General features: G+C 37.6%; 4 protein-coding genes and 1 long non-coding RNA gene across 10 annotated transcripts in view; 3 read left to right on the top strand and 2 right to left on the bottom strand.

Moving 5' to 3' along the window:
* Positions 1-8,912, bottom strand: part of LOC108091800 (hemicentin-2) — a 70,596-nt gene extending 61,684 nt beyond the window's left edge. Inside the window, exon 1 of the mRNA XM_017191168.2 lies at positions 8,464-8,912. The gene's annotated coding sequence lies outside the window, so the exon portion shown is untranslated. The remainder of the gene's footprint in view (positions 1-8,463) is intronic.
* Positions 8,913-12,978: 4,066 nt separating this feature from the next.
* On the bottom strand, positions 12,979-14,031 carry LOC108091740. The gene has a single exon (XM_017191084.1). The coding sequence runs from the start codon at positions 13,925-13,927 to the stop codon at positions 13,055-13,057; it is 873 nt and encodes a 290-aa protein (XP_017046573.1). The 5' UTR covers positions 13,928-14,031; the 3' UTR covers positions 12,979-13,054.
* A 3,677-nt stretch (positions 14,032-17,708) lies between these two features.
* LOC108091761 (Golgi-associated plant pathogenesis-related protein 1) lies at positions 17,709-18,638 on the top strand. 3 transcript variants are annotated; one of them, XM_043209101.1, is made up of 4 exons: positions 17,709-17,792; positions 17,850-17,989; positions 18,051-18,364; positions 18,421-18,638. In XM_043209101.1, exons 2-4 carry the CDS (start codon positions 17,864-17,866, stop codon positions 18,506-18,508), a joined length of 528 nt encoding a protein of 175 aa, XP_043065036.1. In that variant the 5' UTR covers positions 17,709-17,792; positions 17,850-17,863; the 3' UTR covers positions 18,509-18,638. The 3 variants fall into 3 exon arrangements, with proteins under 3 accessions (XP_043065036.1, XP_017046594.1, XP_017046595.1); XM_017191105.1 differs by having other exon boundaries at positions 17,751-17,792; positions 17,861-17,989; XM_017191106.2 differs by lacking the exon at positions 17,709-17,792 and having other exon boundaries at positions 17,881-17,972.
* A 3,049-nt stretch (positions 18,639-21,687) lies between these two features.
* On the top strand, positions 21,688-22,561 carry LOC108091753. 3 transcript variants are annotated; one of them, XR_001771414.1, is made up of 4 exons: positions 21,688-21,753; positions 21,821-21,932; positions 22,004-22,278; positions 22,374-22,561. It is a non-coding gene; the product is annotated as an uncharacterized LOC108091753 (long non-coding RNA). The 3 variants fall into 3 exon arrangements; XR_001771413.1 differs by having other exon boundaries at positions 22,355-22,561; XR_001771412.2 differs by having other exon boundaries at positions 22,004-22,561.
* Positions 22,562-23,753: 1,192 nt separating this feature from the next.
* LOC108091748 (Golgi-associated plant pathogenesis-related protein 1-like) lies at positions 23,754-24,972 on the top strand. Of its 2 annotated transcripts, XM_017191090.1 has the most exons (4): positions 23,754-23,808; positions 23,887-24,015; positions 24,083-24,396; positions 24,453-24,972. In XM_017191090.1, exons 1-4 carry the CDS (start codon positions 23,767-23,769, stop codon positions 24,568-24,570), a joined length of 603 nt encoding a protein of 200 aa, XP_017046579.1. In that variant the 5' UTR covers positions 23,754-23,766; the 3' UTR covers positions 24,571-24,972. The 2 variants fall into 2 exon arrangements, with proteins under 2 accessions (XP_017046579.1, XP_017046580.1); XM_017191091.1 differs by lacking the exon at positions 23,754-23,808 and having other exon boundaries at positions 23,913-24,028.
* The last annotated feature ends 711 nt before the right edge of the window (positions 24,973-25,683 follow it).

Here is a 25,683-nt window from a genome sequence, read left to right as displayed (position 1 = left end):
CATTTTTGTACTCTTAAAGAAATCCTATCTAACTAGCTGGTAATGTAAGCAGCTTGATCATAACTAGTTCTCCAAAAGTGTAACAAGCACACACAGGAGCATTCCCACCGGCTCCACCGTAAAACAAAAGTAGGAGTAAATGGAAAGGAGACAGCGCCGAAGGCGAAGAAAAATAACTACATGGAAATTTGCGGTCGCTGAAGAATGTGGCAGGCGGAACCCAACAGGGGCTGCCGAGGAAGGAGCTCAAATTTGCGGGCACTAAACGTGGCATGTGGCGAACTCAGCATCAGCATCAGCATCTCGGGATACCGGCACACCAACTTCGCAGAGCTCCAGCTCCATTGGTATCCAACCTGCGTGTGTAAATGCTGCGAAATAAATTTGTGTCGCTTGCAGCGTTGGCAAAAAAGAAATGGAAATAAAAATGTGTAACAACGGCAAGAACAAGCAAAGCCTCATAAATGTTTACACCTTGTCTGGGTGGAAATTCAGGCTGTGGCTCAGGAGGTGGGCGGCGTTGGGTGGTGTGTGCCTGCTTGCCACACGCACAAAACGTGTCAATGACGCAGGTGGAAGGGGGTGGAGTTGGGCGAGAGTGCCGCTGATAAACGTCGTTCTAATAATGATAATGGCTGACGATGCATCCTGCTGCACAGTGGAGCGGAAAGGTGCCGTCCCCCAAGGAGCTAATGAACTCAGTGTGCGGCATTTGATAGCCGCTGGGAACTCAGCTTCCTGTCCTGCTCAACTTGGCCTATTAAATGCCACTCACAAACAGTTGGACGGAGCGAGTTTATTTTGAATTCCAATTAAATCTTGAAATTATGTTTCTGCTATCAAAACGTTGACATTCCAAACAGAGCGCTTTCAACAACAACTGTTAAATAAATAAATACTTATTCTGATTAATATAACTTTGTAAAACAACAAACGAAACTTGATTTAAAATATCCTTGAATCTAGAAAGCATTTTTGTAGTAATAAAAACTTTCAAAAATATGTGTTGTTAAAATCAATGAAATGAAACTAGAAACCCATTTTATGTAAAAAGGCTCAACATTTCCAATTCAAAGTTATTTTATTCATTGCAACCGAAAACCCACTGTGCAATGTTTTCCCATATACTTATCATTGTTTTTCTCACCCTGTTGTGCGGCGTGTTTTGGAACTTTTTGCTATTTTATACTGTTCAGATACAATGGACAGCGAGAGACATTTAAAATTTTCGTCGAGCTGAGTACATAATTTGTTTAATGGTGATTTATTGTCTGGCTGCTGGCGCCTCGCTTTAACAAATGGTAAAAATTTGCAAATTCCTTTCCTTTTTTGCTGTTTTGGGCAGGATAAGTGAGCATTATTCTTTATGCTCCACATTTATACGCTTGGTGTGTGCCAGATATTCCTTTCACTTGCCCCAGCTTTTTGTGCTTCCACTTTTCAATTGGCTCGCTTTCGTCTCTTTTGCCACAACTTCGGCTAATTTTTTAAAGTTTTTATTCTTTCGGGTTTCGTTATGTATTCATTTTCCCATAGCCCATTTTGTAGCACTTTTCTGGATTCATGCATTTAATTAAAATTGTTTTGGCTGCCATTTAATGAGCTTAACTAATTTCCAGTTTTGTTCGACAGCTAAATGTGTTGCAACTTTTTGTGCCTGAAGGGAATTTTAGTGCAACGCAAACCTGATGAGCATGGGTAATTGATGATGAAATTTAAGTTACACTTTTTCTGGATTGAATGCAAATATGTGGCAAATTATGCTAATTTGGATTTTTATAAATATTTATTTAAATTACACTGGCAACCCCCTAAAAAAATGTTTGCAACCTATAAATAATGAGGCAACAAAAAAAAAACCGGTTCGTGGTTCTTGGCTTGTTAGCAAGAAAAACAAATAAATAAATAATGAAGAAAGTCAAACATATTGAAATAAAATTTGTTTGCACTTTGTGTGGGATCCACTCCGCAATTAAAGCTAGGGCAACAGCTTGAAAACGAATATTCGGAATTCTGTATTTGGCTCGTGGTGTCGGAGCGTTCAGAAAATGAAATTAATATTAAACAACGCGTGACATTTTTTGTAACAAAGCAGGGGTCAGCGGAGAAGCCTGGAGAATATATGGTACCAACAACCGCACCTCGTTAAAATTGTATGCCAAAATGGTGAATGTATGTGTGTCCAAAACAAACAGCCAACAAGGAGCCGTTCCGAAAAAGTTAAACAAGCAAACCTGGCTCCAATATATACAGAAAAGGAAAAAAACCAAACGAAACAACAGAAATGAACAAAAAGAAGAGAATTATAAATTCAATCCAGACAAGACCTTGGAATAAACTTTGTTTTAGATTTCATTACGAGAACATTAATTTTGTGAAATGTGATGCGAAGGTAAAAAAAATGATGCACCACGGCTAATTATAGCCTTTAAATATAATATTAATCAACGCCACATATGCCAAACCGCCCGCCCATCACTAAATGTGTGACAAATGAAATATTTAAATATTGTTCAGACCAACAAACATTTTGACATTTTTCGCACTGACGAAGTGCCGCAAAAAGTTGCAAATTGTGGTTATTGTGGGGACAACATGAAATCTCCAAAAGGACGAAAAATTTCAAACGAAACGAACGCCCAACTCGATGACTTGCTTTGGGGAATGCGTTAAAGTTTTAAATTCAGGAAAAGTTGTTACCCAACATGACCGTACGAAAAAACTTTCGAATCATTATGGTCATGACGATGATGATGACAAACACCGGGCACAGTGGGTGGCCAGCCTTTTTTGCAGCATTTGAAACGGAAGTGATTTCATCAAATATTCATATTAACTAATTGGATTTGATGCCAGTTTGCATATTTTGTGTGTGTCCTTCGCAACGGATATTGCCCGTCAAGCTCATCAGGCCGCCCTTCCGTTAGGGACAGTCGTAATTTAATACACACTGTTTATTTTAAATTAAAAATTTATTTGCACACATGTCACCGAATGACGCTCCTATCGAAAGCCGAGTGTGTTTTCCGGCGGTTTTTCTCCCACGGAATTGCTTACCTAAAAAGAACAAACAAAAGAAAGCTGTTCTAATTAAAGTGGAAATAGCTTCTTGTGTATTTTATAACACTGTGCGACAAAATTTAACAAAATCTTTGTTTAAGTTACTTTTTTGATAGTTTTCGGTTAAGGTGCATAAGTTATGCACAAAAATATTTATGCCACCTTCTAAGTGATAGGATTTCTTTTTTTATGATAAATATTATGAAATTATTATTATGAAAATATTTAACACAAAATATTATTTTTTTTTTACTTCCAATAAATAATTATTTTTTTTAAAAGTGAAATTTTTTTCTGATTTTTTTTTTGGCTTTTTCAGATGTATTTTCGCGTAACAAGTTCCATACGTAGTCGCCCAGAGTATAGAGCTGGGAGGAAAAAATTTTAAAGCATTGTGATAAAAGCCTAACGGTATATTTGCTTAATACATTTTAATTAATAGATATTGAACTTGCATTAACGCTTATAACGGTGAAAAAATATTTTCCCAATATGTGATTATAAGGCTGTGAAATATGCAAAAACACGCGTTTTTGGGACATTTGAGTGTGCGTAGAAGCTGATTGGCTAGTGATATTAACAAATCCAAAAACTTATATTCTTATTTTGACTAGTAGAAGTGAAAAATAAGAAAAAATCAACTTAAACATTTTTTTGTCGCACAGTGTAATGTTTACTTTATCTAATCACGATCAAAAAGCCACTTTAAAAAAAGGTGTTGCATAGGAGAAGAAAATAAAGATGCTTATTAAAATTTAGCACGATGGTATGGAAAATTTTTTGACCAAATTTTCAGAGTCTACCATTTTTGTATTTTGCGCATGGCGCACTATGAAGTAGTTAACTACTTTTTTTGGGGTTTTTTTTTTTTTTTTGATAGTTTTGAAATTCTAGTTGGAAAATAAAATAAAATAAAATTTTGTACAGCAAATACAGTAAATTTTTTTCAGAACCTAAACATGAAGTAACCACGTCCATTTTATTTTAAATTAATTAAATAAATGTATTAAAAACATAATTCGAAAATGTTGATTTGTTTTCAGGTTATTTATTAATTCCACAAGAAGTGTTCCTTTTTGCCCATAGTGCAACGCTAATCGTTAATTTAAATTAGGAAGTAGAAACTACCAATATATTAATAAAACTTCTCTTAAACTTTTGATATTTTAAGAGGCGGCTCAAAACACTGTGGTTCTGCTCAAACTAGTTCACCACCCTCCCAAATTCTCCGCTGAAAGTCTTGCTAAGAGAGACGAACTTTAATTCCAGCCTTTCATTAGCATGCAAGGCGGGCAACGTTTTCCCAGCCGAAGCGATGAATAAAATAACAAGCGAGGCGAGCGGCAAAGAAAAATAAACCTTCAAAGGCGGGTAGTGGAAAACAACGCGAAAATGTGTCAGTTAAAGTGGCGTACACACAACATGTGGGCGAAAGCAATGAACTCCGCGCAAAAACTTGGCTCAGCTCTTGACTCAACTCTTTTGGGCCAACACTTCGCCCCCTTTCCATTACTTGCACGCGCCAAAAAAAAATGAAAACAAGTGAAGAAAACGTGGCGAATATTACGGAATATTATAAAAAAGACGAAAAATATAGCAACTCTGCTGTGCCAGTGGCAGGGAAAACAGGGAAACAGAAGAGGGCCAAGTGGCAAAGTGGCGAAGAGGGAGCTGCAAAAAGAGCTACAAAATAGCATAGAAAATTAATAATCGCGCAATTTTTGCGCCAGTAAACAATGAGAAAGTCTTGGCTCGTTAGTTTCCTCATTATTCTGAATTTTCAACTTGCGCTATCTGCCTCTGCGAGAATTTCCCCCTCACCTCCGTGAACTTTTCTTTGTGCCCTGCCTTTTGCAGTTCCAGTCCAAATCCCTGAAAAGGACAAAACGCAACGCGCCACTGAAAATGGAGCAGCGGCGAACGAGCCTTGAGGTTGTGGGTTTGGGACCGAACTGGGTCCTCGTCCGGCTGGCTGAGACAACTGTCTGACAAGATGAAGAACGCGATTTAACCGGAAAAATAATAATGAAAAATGCGATTTAATATCATTTTTCATAACAACAAATTTCTCCGGTCTCCTTCTGTATCCCTCGTTATTTTTTTCTCCGTGAAGCGCAAATGAAGTGTTGCAGCTAAAAAGTTCATAGAGCGCTAATGGATTTCAGTTTTGTCAAAATTCTGAGCTCTGGAGAAATTAAGAATAATGATGTTTCAGTGATGAGTTGTTGCACTTTTCGGTGAGGCGTTGATAAGCTGACTTTGGAAAATTAAAAAATAAAAGAATGCTTTTCAAAAAGACGCGCTTTAGTCAAGTGACAAAAGGGAATACTGTTCCACTAAGATAATGGTCTGATCTCACAATCAAGTTAATATTTTGGAACCACATATATTTATACCCTTGCAGAGCAAAAGGGTATTATAATTTCAGTCAGAAGTTTGCAACGCAGTGAAGGAGACACCTTAGACCCCATAAAGTATATATATTCTTGATCAGCATCACCATCTGAATCGAAATATGTATGTACGTCTGTCCGTCGGTCCGTCTGTCCGTCGGTCCGTCTGTCCGTCTGTCCGTCTGTCTGTTTCTATGTAAACTAGTCTCTCAGTTTTAAAGCTATCTTGCTGAAACTTTCCCAAAAGATGTGTAGCTATTGCACGCAGTATATAAGTCGGATCGGGCCGGATCGGCCGACTATATCGGATAGCTCCAATACAAGAGAATGAAATAAAAAAATCTTACTTTGTTGTTATTTATCAGATCGACTTGATTTCTTCCATATGGCATTTTCTAACTACTATTGAATTTCGGACCAAATTTTATCAAAATCGGACAACTCTATCATTTAGCTGCCATAGGAAAGATCGAAAAATATATATAGAATTAATGGAAATAAATTGATAACATCTTTTTTTTTATCCCAAGAGCATGATTTTTTAAATATCAAATTTTTTAACAACCCTAATATTGAGAAAAAAGTTTCATAAAAATCGGACAGCTATATCTTATAGCTACCATAGGAAAGATCGAAAAATCTATATAGAAATAAAGGAAATATAGTGATAACATCGTTGTTTTTCATCATACAAGTATGATTTTTGAAATATAGAGTTTTCTTACGACTCTTAAATTACGAATTAAATTTGATCCAAATCGGACAACTATATCATATAGCTCCCATACGATCTATAGTCGGAAATATGGAAAATGAATAGAAAAATCGTTATAGCTTCGATGTTGTTTAGCCTTTATGCATTTTGTTCGACATATTTGATGACTGCTTCGGCAAGCCGAAGCTAGCTTCCTTTCTTGTTTTTATATAAACTGGAAAACGATACATAATCTTGAAGTTATTATTAATTCTTGATAAAATGTAATGTAATTCAATATGTATAGCTAAAGGCCTAGTTGCTAAAGCTGAATTATGGGTTAGAGGTAATTTAATAAATAAAATAAAAATTATTTATTCTTTGTTTGAATTTGAAATATAAAACATAATTTTCCCCAGATTCATTTAAATGTTCAAAGTAATTGGTAGAACAAAATAATTAAACAATCAATGTTTAAATGATATCTAAGTTGGCTTTAAATATTTTTCAGTCACCTTTTAAAACTTGCTTTTCAGCCAAGACGAGGTCATGTTTATTCAATCAGACAACCTTTTGTGAAGGCCACCAGAAAGGGAACGAATGGAACCAACTTAAAAGGCAGTCATGCAAATGATGCCGAACCGATAGAGGCAGCCGCAATTCCCTTGGAAGCTGCTGACCAGCGGAGTACAACCGAAAACAGGGAAACAAAATCAAATTACAAGCGGACACACAAAAAAGAAAAAGCGTCGAGCAAGGGGCAGGCGACCAACAAGTTTTCCTGGGTGTCGACTCGCATTCGCATTGGAGGCGAAACGACAACTAAATTATTAATGCACAATGAACTTGAAGCGAGACCAGCTCGGCGAGCGGCAAACCAGAAAATATGGGCAGGGAGAAAGTTTAAAATATATGTACGGCATATGAAAGCGGGTATACGGGTGAATGCAAATGATATTAACTTGGCCGGGAGTAGGGCAAGGACAAGGGCACACAACGGCGTAAAGGTATTCAAAAAAAGTGCGGAAAAATTATAATACGTGGACAAATTGCGTACAGGACAGCGAGACCGGCCCCTTTGTTCTTTTCGCTGTCTCCTCATTTTGCATTTTAAATCAACATTTGTTTTTTAGTCACATTCCCGCCGTGTCTCATGTTTTTTTTTATTCTGATACGCATTAAAACTTTTCAACTTATTTATATAATTTTTCATGGGAATTTCACCTTTTGAAGTTTGGATATGAAATGCGTAATGATTTTTTCATTGCTGTTAAATAAACAATTGAGTACGGGGAGTTGCCAAACTTTTCCTGCTAGGATGACAACCCAGCCTCGGGAAGCCTCATTTATTATACACCCAACTGATGGGAAGGCACCCAAGGCTGCTTTCGTGTATGGGACTAATCAAATTCTGCCATTTAATTTCGGAAACTTACAGGGCATAAAGGTTAAATGCTGTCAATACGAAAGGGCTCCGAAAACTGTCAGGATGACTATTAGCCATTTAATTTATTCCAAAGTGGAGTCTGTCCATAGGATAATTTTCTCATACATCTTTAATGAATTTGGTGTGGTCTTTTTAATTTCATATTCTAGGTTATTACTTGCTAACCAGTTTGTTTTTACCGCGGGTATCATTAAAATTGGCTTGCCTATAAATAATGTAATGTGTTTTGTTCAGTTTTAGAGTGTATAGACCTTTTGAAAAAGTTGTTACTTTTTGCAGTTAATATTATATGGCGATCCAGTTTGAAAAATGTTTGTAAACATGGTTTTAATATGCTTATTTTATTTAGCTACATAATTGCAGAGATAATTGTTGCGAGTGAAAGCTAGTTTATAATTCAAAGATACTGTACTGTTAAGAAAATACCCTTTAAAATAACTATTTGATTCATAATGAGTAATTATGAGTGGTTTATTGAAGTGGTAAGCACTTCCAGTTCAATGACCCTGTTTGACATGCTTCACAAATAAACCATCCTTAAACTGCATATAAAAAGCCCTCACAAATTAAAAGCTATACCGCTTTTAAGTAAAGGTACTCAGTTAAAAAAAAACACAACCTAAAAAACGACCTAACCAAAGGGTCACACACCCGCTCAATTCCCTGACCTGACCTCGCAAATAACCAATTTATATTCAATTATCAATATTCCGTGAGGGCTAACTTTACAGGTTTCATGGTAGCATCCGCATAGTTATGTCCTCGTGGCCCGTAAGCTGCTTAACTATTTTAATTTTCAACGTGATCGGGTCATTTTGGCCGTTTTATTTCATGGGCCATATGGTTGCGGGGATTGTCGATTGGCTCACCTTTGTGCGATTTTTCAATAAATTCCCGGGCTTCGGCTTCGCTGGCGGCCTCAGAAAAAGATATCCAAAACACGTGACAGATTTGCTTGGATTACATACGCATTACACACACTCACGCACACTGGTACAACCTCACCAACACACAAAGCCCACGCACTACACACCGACGAGTGTGGGTGTGTGTGTAAGAATATCTGTGGATTAACTTCAATTCAATGATGGTTTGTTGGTTTTGCTGATATTTCTGTTGATATTCCGCAAGCCTCGAATGCACTGCTGTACGGCGTATTAAATCAAGCATACGCCAGGGCGCCACACAAATCAAGCATACGCCACCGGGCCGCGCGACCGACGCACGAAGTCACGGCTGGAGTCACAGTAGCAGCTTTGGTCACAGTTTCAGTCACGGTGGCGGCACACACTGAGCGGTAAACACAACTGAAGCCCACGACAACGGCGTTCGAAGTGGCGACTTGTGATGCCAGCAGTGACGACGACCCCGCAAAAGCTCGGCCAACTCGCGGAAAAGCCGAGCTCACTGCCTCGGAAAGTCGGAATCTAAGAGACCGGAACTCTCTTCGAAGAGAGTCCTTTGGGTGCGCCTGCCGGCGGACCTGCGCACTGCCGGCTTCACCAACGGCCGAGGGCGGGCTCTTCCAGTGCCTTACTTTGTGCCGCGCTCCGTCCCAAAAACAAACAGCAACAGCTGTTCCGCGAGGCAGGGAAGAGCCAAAAAAGCTGTCCTGTTTGCAGTCGGCTTCCCTCTGACGCACTCTCCCGATTCTCCCCGATACTCCCCGATCAGCCCGGTTTTTGCTATTTGTGTGTGGCGTGTCTTAGGTCAAAAACGTCGGCATCCGAAAGTAGGTAACGGGGAAGCGGGAGAACCTTTGCCGGTGTTGGCAGAATTTTTAATTATGATAAATGCCCATTCATAAAAATGAGTGGTATACATTTGCGTTGCGTGTTTGTTTTTGTATTTCGTATATTCGGTATATTCTGCATAATTATTATAGCCGTTATTATCTCTCCTTTTTTATCCCTCCGCTATCTTCCGTGTTTATTTTTTTTGTTTTCTTTCGCCCGTCAGTAATTTGTTAGCTCCATCTTTGATGGTTTGTTCCTCCCCCTTCTGTTTGCACTTGACAGGCCAAGATTTATGCGACTGCAGTTGGTGGTGATTGCTGGGGACGGTAACCGGAGACGGGGAGTGGTTACTGGTAAGTGGTGAGCGGTGAGCGGTAAGCGATGAACGGTAAACGGTAAGTGGTTGGGGACAAGGGGCGTCCGCCCGATGATCGACTGCCGACTGCAGGTGTTGATGGCCCAGATGTGCCGCAATCACCATCAGAGCCAGTTAATAAAATCACAGCACGACGTTTGATGAATTGTTGTGATTTTTGCCATTGACGTTTTTGGGGCCAAATCGTTTATCGGACTATTTAACGAACTTGCGACGACAATTACTATACTGTTCGTTAAAAAAAATGGTCTGAAAACTTTCGAAGGCCTACACGCCAGAAAAGACAACATTATTTTTGGGTCTTACATAGAGTTAAACTGCTTGCATTTGAATAAAGTACCATGAGTTAACTAAATGTCTTCACTTACCAACAAGTTCCACTTAGTATCAAAAACTAAATGTGTTCTGTTTACAAAATGTCATATTATAGTTGGTAAAAGGTTTTAAAATGTTCGATAAGAGAGCTAACCATGTGAAAGATTTTATGCCTACAAACCATTGTTACGAAGAGGGTTGGCAAATGTAATGCCCGGCAGCAACTTATCTCAATGCGATGTCCGACCACTCGACAAGAACCAAATTGACCAAAGTTAATTTAACCACTGTAAACAAGCCGGGACTCAAGTACCCAGGCACTTGAAATGCTTCGCTGGCCACGAGAAGAGAATGAGGTGCAAAAAAGCCTGAACAGGGGCGAAGTTGGCTGAAAGTCGGGGGGATGCTTGCAACATACGTATACGTACTATAGTGAAAATCAATTGAAGCGCCAACAAACGCTTCAATCAATTTTACTTTGGCAAACATTGAGTGCAAAATAAATCACAGCAGCGACTCGAGACGATGGTGAATGCTTCTCCCCTAGATCCTGGATTTGAGATCCCGGAGAAGAGGGTTGCAGGATCCCGGCAACCCGCCGAGCTCATCCTTGTGTTTATCTTATTTATGCAAAGCTGTGGCAAACACCAACAATAACAAGCCAGAATGTGCGGCAGAGGCAGCTAAAAAATGAATGAATTCAATGAAATGTGGGCAAAGGCTGATGGAGAAGGAAAAGTGCTTCGAGAGACTGGGAAAAAAGGAGTGCAAAAAATGCAACAAACCGATTGGCAAAGCGCGAGTGTGTTTGTGTGGGGACATCATGCTACTTGGAGGCACATCAAACATCTCAAACGGAATGAATAATTTATAGACGCAGAAGAAAGCTGAGAGGGCCAGGCTCGTAAGCCAACTGCAGCGCCTTTCTTTTACACTTCCAAAGGCGTACAAAATGGGATTTTTGGAAGATAAGATTCCCTTTACAGTTTCCAAAAAGTTTTTCTAAAAAACACAATGTTTAATATTAAGTACCGTTAATATGTATATATTTATAATCTTATAAAAATTTTATATTAATATAGTGAATATTATTTAAGGTTTGTTTAAAAACCTTTAATGGTATCTGTCACGAAACTAATTCCATCTATTTATAGTCTAATATACTGTATTAGAAATCTATGTAACATTATCTATTTTCTGCCCCGAAACTTTTTAGTTTTTGTTTTACATTTTTTTGTTTTTTAGTATTTGCTTTGAAGATTACACCCCTTTAAACCTTCAAAAAAAAGTTTTGCGGGCGCCTCTGCACACAAACAGACATTTCTGGGAGCTACGCATTAGTTGACACACACATTCCATTCATGGATTTCATTGCTACTGACAAAATAAAATGGCACTGGCAATGCAGAATGTAAATGGCCACCTGAAGTGGTAGGGATACCTTTGCATTTATTTTCATTTCTCGCACCAGCACTCGTTCCAAAGTATGCACCATAATTCCAGCAAAAAGAAATTTACTTCAAGGACTTCGATGCACTTGCAGCAAATCATATTTAAGGGGAGAGTAAGTTATATGTGCCGATTGCTGTTCAGCCAGCATTTCAAATGTGATTATCACGTTATCAAGTTTGCAGTACCCATTCTGCATTCAGCTCGTATTTCCCGACGCGTCAGACGAAAAGTTTAAATAAATGACTGCACAAAACTTTGATAATCTGACCGAAAACAAGAGGAAACAAAATGGCATGGGAGCTCTGACAAAAAGCAGCGAAGTTGAATTTGATGCCGGTTAGACCGCACTGAAATTCGTCAATTTTTGAAATGCCACCGAAGAAATCAAGGCGAAACAACTGTCTCGTGGTAAATATTAATTTAACTTTGCGCGTTAGCCGAGCAACGACACTTGACTTTAGAGAACCTGTGGCACCACAACGCGTTAGATGCAGGCCACAAATGTGGGAGGAAAGCCCCACTTGCCACGCCCACAAAAGAACCCACCTCCCAGGGGGTAAACCTCAGTTAGTTGTCTATTTGCCTATGCGAAATTTGATGCGCTGTCTACTTGTCTGTTTTCTGGTGGCGATGCCTGCGTAGTGTCTCCTCTGTTCTGTATCTCATTATCGTAAATTTTTATGCTAAATACATTTCGGTGTCGGACCCAAAATACAAACAGACAAACTGAAAGCGACAAAGGAAATTCGGCAGTTCCAAAATCTAATTGGAGAATATGTAATACTCTATATATGAGATTCTACAACAAGCAAAATTATTAAAAACCATGAGTTTCGTTAAGTTTGATATATTGTTAACTATATTTTTATATTTCTATTAACAAAAATCCGGGAACAATTGAATTTGTAATTTTAAAAGTATTGTATTTTAAAAAGTTAAATATGTGTCATTTAAATTGAACTAAGTTATTGAGAAACAACGCACATAAAAAAGAAAACAAGCCGCTCTTCGAAGAATATCAGACTACCGTCATTTGTGACAGCTGCCGCCACGTGCAACTCCTGCGATGGCCAACATAATCAGAGACACTCGCATGTGGGAGGTGGACTTGCGGACCCTGACAAATTGAACAATTTAAAGAGGGATTTGTGGTATTACTGTGGGCCTTTGGCTGTGCTTAGGCTAAAATTTAAATTAGGAATTCGACTAGAAATCTTAGTTGAAAACCTAAAATTTGTATTTAAAAAATAATTCAGATTTATACTGCCCTAAAATCAACACATTTGCGACGCCGCACAAAATCAATGGTCTAGTGTGTTTTTGGTCAGCTATATCTACATATATATATATGTATATATGATTAACCAATTATTGTATTTTGGTTTCTTACCTGCTGAAAAATCGATGTTCTTATTAACTTATAGCCTTTTACATTACATAAGGGATTAATGTCAAAGAGGCTTATCGCCTTAATGATATTACTGGGCTAATAAAGAATTTTGCAATTTCGGATGGACTTTATATTTTATTCCTTTAGATTGGTACCACCGTGGCAAATACACTACAAAATTTTATTTGAGTTCATAAGTTCTGAAAGATGTCAGTTTTTTTCGTACTTATTACGGTTATTACGTGATCTTTTAAGTATTCTGAAGCTTGCGTTAGGTAACTTAACACTTTGAAGGCTTTCTTCCTTAGAGGTTCGTAATCATTCTTGACCACGTATTGAACAAAAAGCCTTTTTGTCATCTCTGCCCTGTTCTCATTATATGCCTCGAGTTCTCTGCCACTGCACTTATCCTTTTCCAAGAACCGAAACCGCTGCAGGCATACTCCTTGGTGTTTCTCAAACATTAGTATAAACGACTCCAGCTGCTGAATTCCATTTTGTAATTGCTCAAATAGTTTCATGTTCCTGCAGTAAACCTCCCGAACTATTTTTATGGCCAGATCAGCTGATTTCTTCACGGACTTGAGCTCATTCAGTTGATAGCGTAGTTTATTATTCGAGATCTCGATTTGAAGGATGTCAGGGTGGATTCGGTCACTCAATAGTAAACTATCATGCATACAGGGATCGATATCCGGACATTCTGGTATGTTGGTGCCTAGAAGGTGATTCAGTCGACTTACTCGCCGTTTTATGCGACTTACATCCTCGTTGATGTCTTCCAACTGAAGACTAGCTTCTGATTCCTCCCCTTCCTCAAGGGACAACGTTGGTTGGGATGTAAAATATTCGGGCTTTTCGGAGTGGAACACTCTTTCCGGCTTATGCTGGGTGGCAATAAGTGAAACGGTTTGTTGTGCGGATTTCTGTTCGTTTTTAACCAATGGCTCCTTAATCTTCTTAGGAATTCCAGGCGCTTTGCATGGTAAAAACTGAAATTTTGTTTTAATCGAACTTTGCCATCGAATGCTTTTCTTGTAAGGAGTAACCTTATCGAGCTCCATTAAAGTTAGCTATTATTCAACGTGTAACCAACAACCAAAAAAACAGAGAACGCAACAAATTAATAACAAACAGAACAAATAGTAATTAGCACGTTTATAAGCGTTCCAACATAAATCTCAAAGCAAACTAATGTAAATGATCATGTAGAGAGAAATCCGACGAAACTGATTTTTCTGTCTGTCTGCTAAAATCTTTAGGAATTGTTCCTATTGGAAAGTAAAAGAAATTTTAGACTGGGTCTTGGATATTTGAGTAGTGGAAGCTGAGCTTACATTGCAAGGACTAAATTATGAAGAGCGGAGTTCATATCTTTCAGAAGCAAACAATTCGACAATTTGTTGGATCTTCCTAATGTGGGATGTTGTTCTACAGAGCTAAGGACAATTAGAAGTGGTAACACCATTTCTGTACTCAAAAGTGTTACTTGTAGTCGATACCGAATGGCAACGTAAGAAACTGGCAACACCGAAAGAGGTCTTGAGGCCAGAATCTCATACAGTCGAAAAGCTTTGTTAAGCTGGCAATTAAAACCCTTCATTAAGTTAAAAAAAACTGTTTACGGGTAACTAAGATCGACACAAACAAGCTGGAAAAATCGGGACACTTATCTTTATGGAACATCTAAACTGTCAAAATGGATAACTACTTAAGCAGTGATAAGTCCTTAATTTACTTTAAGGGCAAAAACAAGGTGATATTTATTGTTGATCGAAATGACCAAACATGACATAACGTAAAATCCATGGGGTTTAAATCAATAAAGAACAACGAGCATCGATGATGTACAAAACAAGTCATGATTAGATGATTGGATTCGAATATCCGCTTTGCTGAACGGAAATGGTACAAAGCAACCGCTCTTTACTGCATTCAATGACAGCGGAAAATGAAGTAAAATCTAATTAAAAACCTTTGGCCGATGCTGAACCATGCGAAAATCACAATTGTCAGCGTGAAATTCACTCGCACCTGCTCTCCCAGCTCACCAACACACGGGCACTAGCACACTCACACACACATACACAGAGACAAGCACCTGCTATTTCCCATACGCAAACAAACGGAGGATTCCGAGCCCAGGAGGAACGGAAGCCTGGCAGGTGAAAAACAGACGTCGGCTGTCCAACTCCCCGAATGCGGAATCTGGCGAAAACAGAGCAAAACTTTCGGCCAGACAAGAGAGAAAGTCGAACTTTTTGCCGGTTAGGAAGCGTTCGATACTTAGTGATGCCGGATCATTAGCTGCAAATAATGGCTGTTGTTAGCTTAAACTCCTTCTAATGCATAGAACCTGATATATGAAAAGTTTTTAGTAATCGTCAAACGAAACCTAATAAACTTATTTCGACTGACTAACGAACAAAAATAACAAAACTTTTCAAAGCTAGTGTACATATAAATAAATTAATTAAAGAGGTCTGAAACCCAAAAACATATAAAACGTAAACTAGCAAATTTTTATTTAGCTCAATTCGTGTCCTGATTTTCGAGTAGGACACTACTGACTGGCATTACTGATTGGTTGGGATGCCATGGGGGGAGATGGGCAGATAACCTCCAGGAGCGAATGAAACGCGCTGTTGCACACGAAAAATAACAAGCTGCGTTGGTCAATTCATCGAATGTCGGTCAGGGCTGCCAACGGGGAGGAAGTGGCATGGCCGAGAGGAAGTGGAAAGCCGCAGCCTGGAGGAGGAGGACGAGACCCCCGGCCAGGTGGGGGGCACCATCGGAGCTTCGCACCCAGGCATTTGGCCGTCATTGTTCGGGGAACCGTGTTTGGTCTGCTGAATTAAAAGAAATTAGTTTAGTTATGCCAATGTCCCCCCGGCTTCGCTATTGAGTTATCGGTCATGTGCGAGTGGCACAGGGACAACTTGGTGCCGTCGGCAGGAGACAACTCGCATGGATAAATTGCATTTATTATGCAAGCTTTTTCTTTCAATTTATGTGTGGGGATATATATGTTTGCAATCCCCCCTCGCCGCACTGTTATTTTTTCACAAAAATACGAAATTTTGCGTGTTGCTCTTCTGATGTCGGTTAACCATTATGTGGCATGAATATGCCATTTCCATTTTAATGCCATTCTTGGCTGCAATTCAACTCGGTGGCTCTTTGCGAATATTTCGCATTTATTTCCTGCAAAGCACAGTTATTTGAAAAAATTGTGAACGAGGTTGTAGCAATCCAATATATAAAAACATTGTTATAAATATATATATAATGTAAAATAAATTTAAAAACATATAAAACATTTTTAAGATTATATTGGAGCTTTCAAAAAAGGTTATTGGGACAAACCTAAACCATTTGCACTATGAGGCAAAACAAAAATGTTGGTGACAAACAGATTATTCTAATAGTTGTTAACCAATTTTAAGATTTTTCTTACGAAATCACACGAAATCATTGTCTGTTGTCTAAAATTTTAGCAAGATAACTTTAAAACTGAGAGACTATTAAGCGTAGAACCGAATATTACATTAACTTTATGGGTTCCAAGGTTTCTTTTTCCAGTATTGCCAACCTTTAACTCAAACCACTTTGATGTTTTACGACACGTTAAGCTTATAGTTTCAGATACAGTATCCTATCATGCTATGTATGTGGTTGTTTTTGATTTCTTATTGCAAATGCAAATGTTTCTGCACTGGGAACTATTGCACTTTAATATACCAAGAAAATCAAAAATTTATTTTCTAAGAATATATACAGTTAATCTAATATACACCATGATTGTTTCCTTTCACAAGCCCAAAAATATTCCTCTGCTTTCCATCGCCAATGGACGAACCAGATTGTGCTCATGCTGATGGCTTTCTCGAAATTGATAGTGGAAATATGCAAGCTGAATGGGATATTTAAGCGCGCCTATCAAACACGAACACAATAAATCTTTGTCACGGGCCCAAATTGACATTTTACAGCCAAAAACCAGAAACCAAAACCAAGCGGAGGACAAAGTAAGTTCCACAGGCCCGTGTTTCAGCTGCCTTTTTTGTTGCTGCGGCTGCCGCTGTTTTCAAAGCCACTGATATTGTTGTCAACAATGATGGCCCAAAGCATCAGCCACATGTGTGGCGGCAACAGCTCATCCCCCGGCAAATGCCCACACACTTGCCTGCCAAAGCCAAACCTCTATTGCCACATATCCATGGAGCAACAGGACCAACTGCGAAAATTTAATATCTGGCGAAGGGCTTTCGAATTGGGGGCGTGGCTCTATTAGAGTTAGTCCGGTGCTGCTGACGATCTGAACTCATCGCATTATCCTGGTTCCTGGGGCGGTTACTCGCTCAAAATAATTGCACAGTGCAACGCCAATATCTGGGGTAAAATAGTTTTGGAACTTAAAAGTAAAAATCTTTCAGTGAAAAATATATTTGATATATTTATATTCGTATAAATATTTGATTCGTAAAAAGAAGATCACTAGAAAATAACTAAGAATAATTGAAATTTTCTAATAATATAAGAATGTTAAAATTTAAATTTGTTTATTTTTTCGAGTGCTTTGTTGGGTGTAATCTGTCAGCCAGAGCCCTAATGCCAAAGACATTAAACCTCCACCGAGCAGTCAACAAGGGACACAAATTGCCGCGGTAAGCACCATATTTTGAGGAAACTAGATCGATTAAGACAATGGAAACTACTTTTAAAGTTAACATAAAACCTTTGATCATTTGAAAACAAAGGTTTTACCAGACTCAACAACAAACTTACAGGCCAAAAAAAATTTCGGGTACCCCAGGCCGAACATCTTAGAGTAATCTGAAACTTGTCAAATTATTTATACTTACTTTGTGCATAACAATATAAATGACTTTGGTGAACACATTACTAGTTGTGGCTTTTTGTTGGGTAAAACTATAAATATTTAAATTTTAAATTTAGCCAGAACACAAACACTTTAATTAGAATACTTACAGCTCATGGTGGTCGAAGCTGACCCCAAGGACGACAGCCTAGACAAGCACAACCAGTTGAGGAAAAAACACGGCTCTCCGCCACTGACACTGGACGATGAGTTAACCGATGAATGTGAGAAATATGCGAAAGTATGTCCGTGTGTTCTTAAATTATAGGGATTTTTAAATTTGCCCCATCAAACACTTCAAGGAGCTGGCCGAGAAAAAAGAGTTGGAACATTCAAAATGTGACGGCGTAAAATACGGTGAAAACTTGTGCTATAGGTCTCATGATCCCCAAAAATGTATTCAAAATTGGTACGATGAAATCAAAGACTACGACTTTTGCAATCCTAAGTTGGACAAAAAAACAGCCCATTTTACTGCCTTGGTGTGGAAAGAAGCCAAAAAAATGGGCCATGGCCAAGCCGAAGATGAAAAAGGAATCACGTACGTAGTAGCGAGATATTCTCCACCAGTAAATGTGAACGGTCAGTTCAAAGAAAATGTTCCGAAGCCGATCAAGTACTTAAACCTTACTTCAACTTTTGAGCCTTTAAAAACTTATTTTTTATTTGCAGTGGAAGTGGTTGTGAAGACAACTCCAATCTACCTCAAGTCGATGCCATTCTCGTCCTACTTGCGTTCTGCCTGCACTTCAAAATTTAAGCCCACATGTGTTTTGCTTTCCTCAAACCTTTTTCGGTTGTACATTTGTAGTTTATTTAAAATTAATACATGTATTATTGTAAATGTATTATTTATATATTAATACATGTATTAATTTTAAACTCTAAAATTCGAAAAATCTTTATAGAAATAACAGAAATAAAATTATAACATTGTTGTTTTTCATCAGACAAGGGATTTTTAAAATATAGAGTTTTCTAACGACTCTTGAATTATGAATTAATATATGGAAAATTAAAAAATCGTCCTACTTGCGTTCTGCCTGCACTTCAAGATTTAAGACCACTAATGTTTTGCTCTCCTAGAGCCATTTCCGGTTGTAAATTTGTAGTTTATTCAAAATGAATACATGTAATAATAACTAGAAAGGAAGCTAGCCTCGGCAAGCCGAAGATTATATACTTTTTATACCCTTGCAGAGCAAAAGGGTATTATAATTTCAGTCAGAAGTTTGCAACGCAGTGAAGGAGACACCTCAGACCCCATAAAGTATGTATATTCTTGATCAGCATCACGATCTGAATCGAAAAACGTCTGCACGTCTGTCCGTCTGGCCGTCTGTCCGTCTGTCCGTCTTGCCGTCTGTCTGTTTCTCTTTAAACTAGTCTCTCAGTTTTAAAGCTATCTTCCTGAAACTTTCCCAAAAGTTGTGTAGTTATTGCACGCAGTACACAAGTCGGAACGAGCCGGATCGGCCGACTATATCGGATAGCTCCTATACGAGAGTATGAAATAAAAAATTCTCACTCCGTTTTGATCAGATCGACTTGTATTCTTCCAGATGGCGTTTTCTAACTACTATTGAATTTCGTATTAAATTTTATCAAAATCGGACCACTCTATCATATAGCTGCCATAGGAGACATCAAAAAAATATATATAAAACTAATGGAAATAAATTGATAACATCGTGGTTTTTTATCCCATGAGCATGATTTTTTGAATATCAAGTTTTTTAACAACTCTTATACTAAGAAAAAAGTTTCATAAAAATCGGACAACTATATCTTATAGCTGCCATAGGAAAGATCGAAAAATCTATATAAAAATAACGGAAATAAAACGATAACATCGTTGTTTCTCTTCAGAAAATCATGATTTTTGGAATATATAGTTTCGACTAACGACTTGAATAACAAATTAAATTTTATCAAAATCAGACGACTATATCATATAGCTGCCATATGAACAATAGTCAAAAATATGGAAAATTAATAGAAAAGTCGTCGTAGCTTCGATGTTGTTCTGTTCAAAATATTTGATGACTGCAAGGGTATATAAGCTTCGGCTTGCCGAAGCTAGCTTCCTTTCTTGTTCGGTCATCAAATAGGTCGAAAGAGGGTAAAGTCAAAAGTTTGCAATGCAGTGAAGGAGATTCCTCAGACCCCATAAAGTAAAGGTATATATTCTTGATCAGCATCACGATCAGAATCGAAATACAAATATACAAGATTCGGGTTATAATCGCTTATAAAAAGTTTTTTAAAATTGTGAAAGTATCTAACAAACTAACAAAGGAAGCATTTTAGTAAGACCCAACTAGCAAAAGTTTGAGTTATACTGTTTCTGTAATAATAATAATAATTTCTCAGGCAACGTATATTCGATATTTTTTTTTTTGTTTTGCTGTGAGAGGCTTGGCAGTTTTATTGCTAAATTTGGACTAAAAGAACCGTCGCATGAGCATCGCTCAAGAGCTTTTGAGTTTAAAAAAATGAATAAGTTTAACTAAAATAAATGGTTTACATTGGTTTAAATCACGAACTTTTGTTCATATGGCAGTTATATGATATTCGTTCGATTTCGATGAAATTTAATTCAAGAATCGTTAGAAAACTCCATATTCCAAAAATTATGCTTGTGTGATGAAAAACAACGATGTTATAATTTTATTTTCGTTATTTCTATATAGATTTTTCGATCTTTCCTATGGCAGCTATATGATAACGTTGTCGGACTTTGGTGAAATTTTTTCTCGATTCAAGGGTTATTAAAAAACTACATGTTTTGAAAATCATGCTCGTGGGATTAAAAACAACGACGTTACTATTTTTCCATTTATATAAATATTTTCCGATCTTTCTTATGACGGCTATATGATAGAATTATCCGATTTTGATAAAATTGAATCCAATTTTAAATAGTAGTTAGAAAACGCCGTCTGGAAGAAATCAGGTTGATTTGATCATAAGCCATCCGATATAGTTGACCGATCCGGTCCGTTCCGACTTCTTTACTGCGTGCAATAACTACACAACTTTTGTGAAAGTTTCAAAAGCTTCAAAACTGAGAGACTAGTTTACAGAGAAACAGAAACAGACCAACGGACAGACGGACAGACGTACAGACGTATTTCGATTCTGATCGTGATGCTAATCAAGAATATATATACTTGATGGGGTCTGAGGTATCTCCTTCACTGCGTTGCAAACTTCTGGCTGAAATGATAATACCCTTTGCTCTGCAAGGGTATAAAAATTGAAAAAATTTTAGCATCGATGTTTTTTATTATACAAGTTTAATTTTTTGAGCAAAGAGTTTTTAACGACTTTTAAGTTTCGAATTAAGTTTCATTGAATCGGGCGACCTTAGTTTATAGCTGTCATAGGAACACACGGAATCACCAACGTGGTAGCAAATATTATCCACCCAGTGGCGTTACTATACCCTCTGGGGCCCGTGGCAAATTTTTTTGATGGGGCCCTGTCATTTTAATAAACCCTTTAAGTAGTTATCGGACACTGTATACATTTATATAGATACAGAACTTAAAATATTGATATTTATATTATCAATTCAAATAAAATACACAGGTTCTTACAACACATAGAACAAAAAAAAACTGAGCTAGCAGCCTCTTGAGCCGGGGCCCTCTTGGGTCGGGGGCCCGTGGCATTTGGCCACCTCTGCCACCCTATAGTTACGCCACTGTATCCACCACTAAATGTAAATGGACAAATGAAAAAAAATGTTCCGAGGGCGATCGAGTATTTTGTTCTTACTTTAAATTTATAGCTTTATAAAATCCTGTTTCATTTTCAGTAAAAGATGTGGTTCACCCCGTAAATACGGGATAACCGTTTCGAAAACTATTTTGAGATCATGGTACCCGAGGCCAAATATCTTATAGCAATCTGAGACTTGTCAAATTATTCATACTTACTTTGTGCATAACACTAGAAGTGACTTTGCTGAACACATTACTAGTTGTGGGTTTCTGTTGGGTAAAATTAAAAATATTTAAATTTCAAATTTTTCTAAACATCAACACTTTAACGAGAATACTTACAGTTTTTGGTAGTCGAAGCCAGCCCCAAGACGGAAAGCCTTGACAAGCACAACCAGTTGAGGGAAATACACGGCTCTCCACCACTGACACTGGACGACAAGCTTACCCGCGAATGTGAGGAATATGCTTGCGTGTGTTCTTAAATCATAGGGATTATTAATTTACTCCATCAAACGTTTCAACAGGAGCTGGTCGACAAAGCAGAACTGGATCATTAAAAAAATGCTGGGGGCCATTACGGTGAAAACTTGTGCTATCGGTCTGATGATCCCGAGAAATGAGTTCAGGAATAGTACGATGAAATGAAAGATTACGATTTTAGCAAGCCTGGGTTTGACACGAAAACAGGCCATTTTACCGCCTTGGTCTGGAAAAAAGCCAAAAAAAAGGGTCATGGCAAAGCCAAAGACGGAAAAGGAGGCTTCTTCGTAGTAGCGCGATATTATCCACCAGTTTATATGTATGGGGAGTTAAAAAAAAATGTTCCGAGGCCGATCGAGAACTTCAACCTTACTTCAACTATGTAGCCTTTAAAGACTTATATTTTATTTGCAGTGGTGGAAATCTTTTCTAACTCATCTACCTCAAGTCGATGCCATTCTCGTCCTACTTGCATTCTGCCTGCACTCCAGGATTTAATCCCCCTTGTGTTTTGCTTTCCTCGAGCCATTTTAGGTCGTAAATTTGTAGTTTGTTAAAAATTGATACATATATTAATAAAACTTATTGGTCTTCTAAAAGTAGTTGTTATGACTCGTGAAGAATACATTACCTTGAAATGGGGACGGTTTGAGTTATGCCTAATTAACTCGCAGCAAACTAAATAAAATACGAAAAAGGATTCGTTAAATGGTTGTTTTACTTTCTAGCAGTCTATTTTAATAAACTTCTTGCTTAAATTGTATTAACTAATAAAAAAAAATACGCCGTTGAATTTTATATATTAGCATGATTTTTTTTTTCAGATGGTGAATTTCGAATTAAGTTTTATGAAGTCGGATGACTATATCTTATAGCTCGGATAAGAAATATGCAACGCAGTGGAGGGGAAGCTTCAGACATTATAAAATATTTATATTCTTGATCAGCATCACGATCTGTTTCTATGTAAACTAGTCTTTCAGATTTAAGGTTATCTTACGGAAACTTTACCAAAAGTTGTGCAGTCATTGCACGCAGTATATAAGTTCGAACGGGCCGTTGATATCACTCCGTTGATTTTGATTATATTGACTTGATTTCTTTCAGATGGTATTTTTAACTACTAATGAATTTTGAATTAAATTTTATTAAAATCGGATAACTATTTCATATAGCTATCATAGGAACAAATGGTGAAAACATGGAAAATGAAACAAAAAATCATGACAGCTTTGATATGGTTTAGCCTTAACGCCTTTCGCTCGACATTAATGATGACTGCCAGAGTAAAAAAAGCTTCGGCTTGTTAATTAACCATATGAATCGCTTTAAAGGGAGCTGACCGGCAAAGGAACATTCCAACATTCAAGCGACGCAGGACCAAAATATTGGGAAAACTTGTGCAATCGGTCTATCCGAAAAACTTTTTCAAGATTGGTACGATGAATTCGATGATTACGATTATACCAACCCTGTAAATGCCATGCCAAAAAAATGGGTTACGGTCAAGCCAAAGATGCAAAAGGAATCACCAACTTGGCACGATATTATCGACCAGTAAATGAGAATGGACAACTGAAAAGAAATGTTCCGAGCGCGATCGAGTATTTTGTTCTTACTTTAGCTTTATAGCTTTATAGCTTGATAAACTCGTGTTTAATTTTCAGTAAAAGTTGGGGCTCACCCCTTAAAGACGGGATAACCGTTTCGAAAACTATTTTGAGATCATGGTACCCGAGGCCAAATATCTTATACCAATCTGAGACTTGTCAAATTATTCATACTTATTTTGTGCATAACACTAGAAATGGCTTTGGTGAACACATTACTAGTTGTGGCTTTCTGTTGGGTAAAATTAAAAATATGATTTTTATTTTAATTTTAAATTTTTCCTGAAAACAAACACTCATAACGAGAATACTTACAGCTCTTAGTAGTCGAAGCCAGCTACGAGAAGACTTTTCTAACCAAGCACAACCAGTTGAGGAAAAAACACGGCTGTCCGCCACTAAAACTGGACGACGATCTAAGCAGTGAATGTGAGGAATATGCGAAAGTATGTCCCTTGCGTGAGTTCTTAAAGTATAGCGGTTATTAATTTACTCCATCAAACGCTTCAACAGGAGCTGGCCGAGAAAGATGAAATGACACATTCGGAACGTGCAGGGCACGATTACGCTGAAAACTTGTGCTATCGGTCTAGGCGTCACGAGAAATGTGTTCAAGAATGGTACGATGAAATCAAAATTTACGATTTTAACAATCCTGTGTTTAAGAAGAAAACAGCCCATTTTACCGCCTTGGTGTGGAAAGAAACCAAGAAAATGGGTTATGGCCAAGCCAAAAGTAAAAGAGGAATAACCTACGTGGTAGTGAGATATACTCCAACTGGAAATATGCCTGGAGAATTCAAAGAAAATGTCCCGAAGCCGATCAAGTACTTAAACCTTACTTCAACTTTACTGCTTTTGAAAACTTATATTTTGTTTGCAGAAAAAGGCGTAGTTCACCCCGTGAAGTTGAAACGAACAACTCTAATCTACCTCAAGTCCATGCCATTCTCGTCCTGCTTACGTTCTTCCTGCTCTTCAAGACTCGAAGCAAGTGGTAAAGATTCCGCCAAAGAAGATATCGGTTAAATTTGTGCACCATCTGGGAGGCATCCGATCCCTTTCCAGATGATGTTCAAAATTAATTGATCGCTTTTAAGGAGCTTGCCATTTCTGGATCGCTGTGCTTACTTTTGGTGCGAAGAAGTCAATAAGTACAACTTTAATAATACTAGCCACTTTACCTACGTGGCTTAAAAGAACTCATGGAAATTGGTAACGGCCAAGTTAAAGATGCAAACGAGATCTACTTCGTTGTGGGTGGCTTACACTTTATAAATTTAAGTTTTGAAGCAACATTTGTTAACCCTATCCAAAATTATGTACGTATTTAGTAAAAATTCGGCTCCCTAAAATTGTCATAAAAAAATTCAGTTTGCGTAAATAAATCGAGAAATTAAAAAGCTTTTCCTTTTCTGTTTGGGGGCAATAAACATTAAACATATAAAATAAAATTAAAACGCACGTAACAAAGTTTAATAAATTAGGCGTTTACATGTTTCTTTGCCATCTTTTTATGGTCTTTGAAACTAAACTAAGAAAAAACTTTATAATATATATATTTATTTTATGTGGACCACGTCAGCGATAATGGTAATTACAAAATATTTTTCGGCGCGCGGACTTACAAAACCGAAGTGCTTCTGGTTTGGTCATAATGGGTTATCAGTTAAATTCGACCCAGAATGTTTTATAATTACGTTTAATTTCAGGTGATGCTGGACGATACCCGCATTAAAAACCAAAGAGCTGTACATTAATTACTATTATCAAGCAATAATTTATTTATTAATACTATTCCAGTTGCATTTTTAACTGGATTTAGTCCATCAAGGCCTTGACGTGGTAGGTACCAGTTTTAGAACGAAATTAATTAAGTTATTTGTTGAACTCAAGAATACGACTAAAATAAACTATGCAAACAAAAAAAGACATAGAAGACTTTTTATCAAATAATTCAATGTTCAGACTCTTTACCGACTGAATCTGCTCACGAAATTAAGTAATAGTTAAATTTACCAAGCCCATTTAATTGAGCTGGGCACCAGATTGCAATATCAAAATTTGTGTTTGTAAAGGTTGCGTCTGTTTTTAAATAATGCCTGTGTAAGACA

This window comes from Drosophila ficusphila, unplaced genomic scaffold (assembly GCF_018152265.1).
Source record: "Drosophila ficusphila isolate 14025-0441.05 unplaced genomic scaffold, ASM1815226v1 contig_791, whole genome shotgun sequence".
NCBI classification, from domain to species: domain Eukaryota; kingdom Metazoa; phylum Arthropoda; class Insecta; order Diptera; family Drosophilidae; genus Drosophila; species Drosophila ficusphila.
Note: the sequence above shows the minus strand (reverse complement) of the source record. Positions and strands in the feature narration are given on the sequence as shown.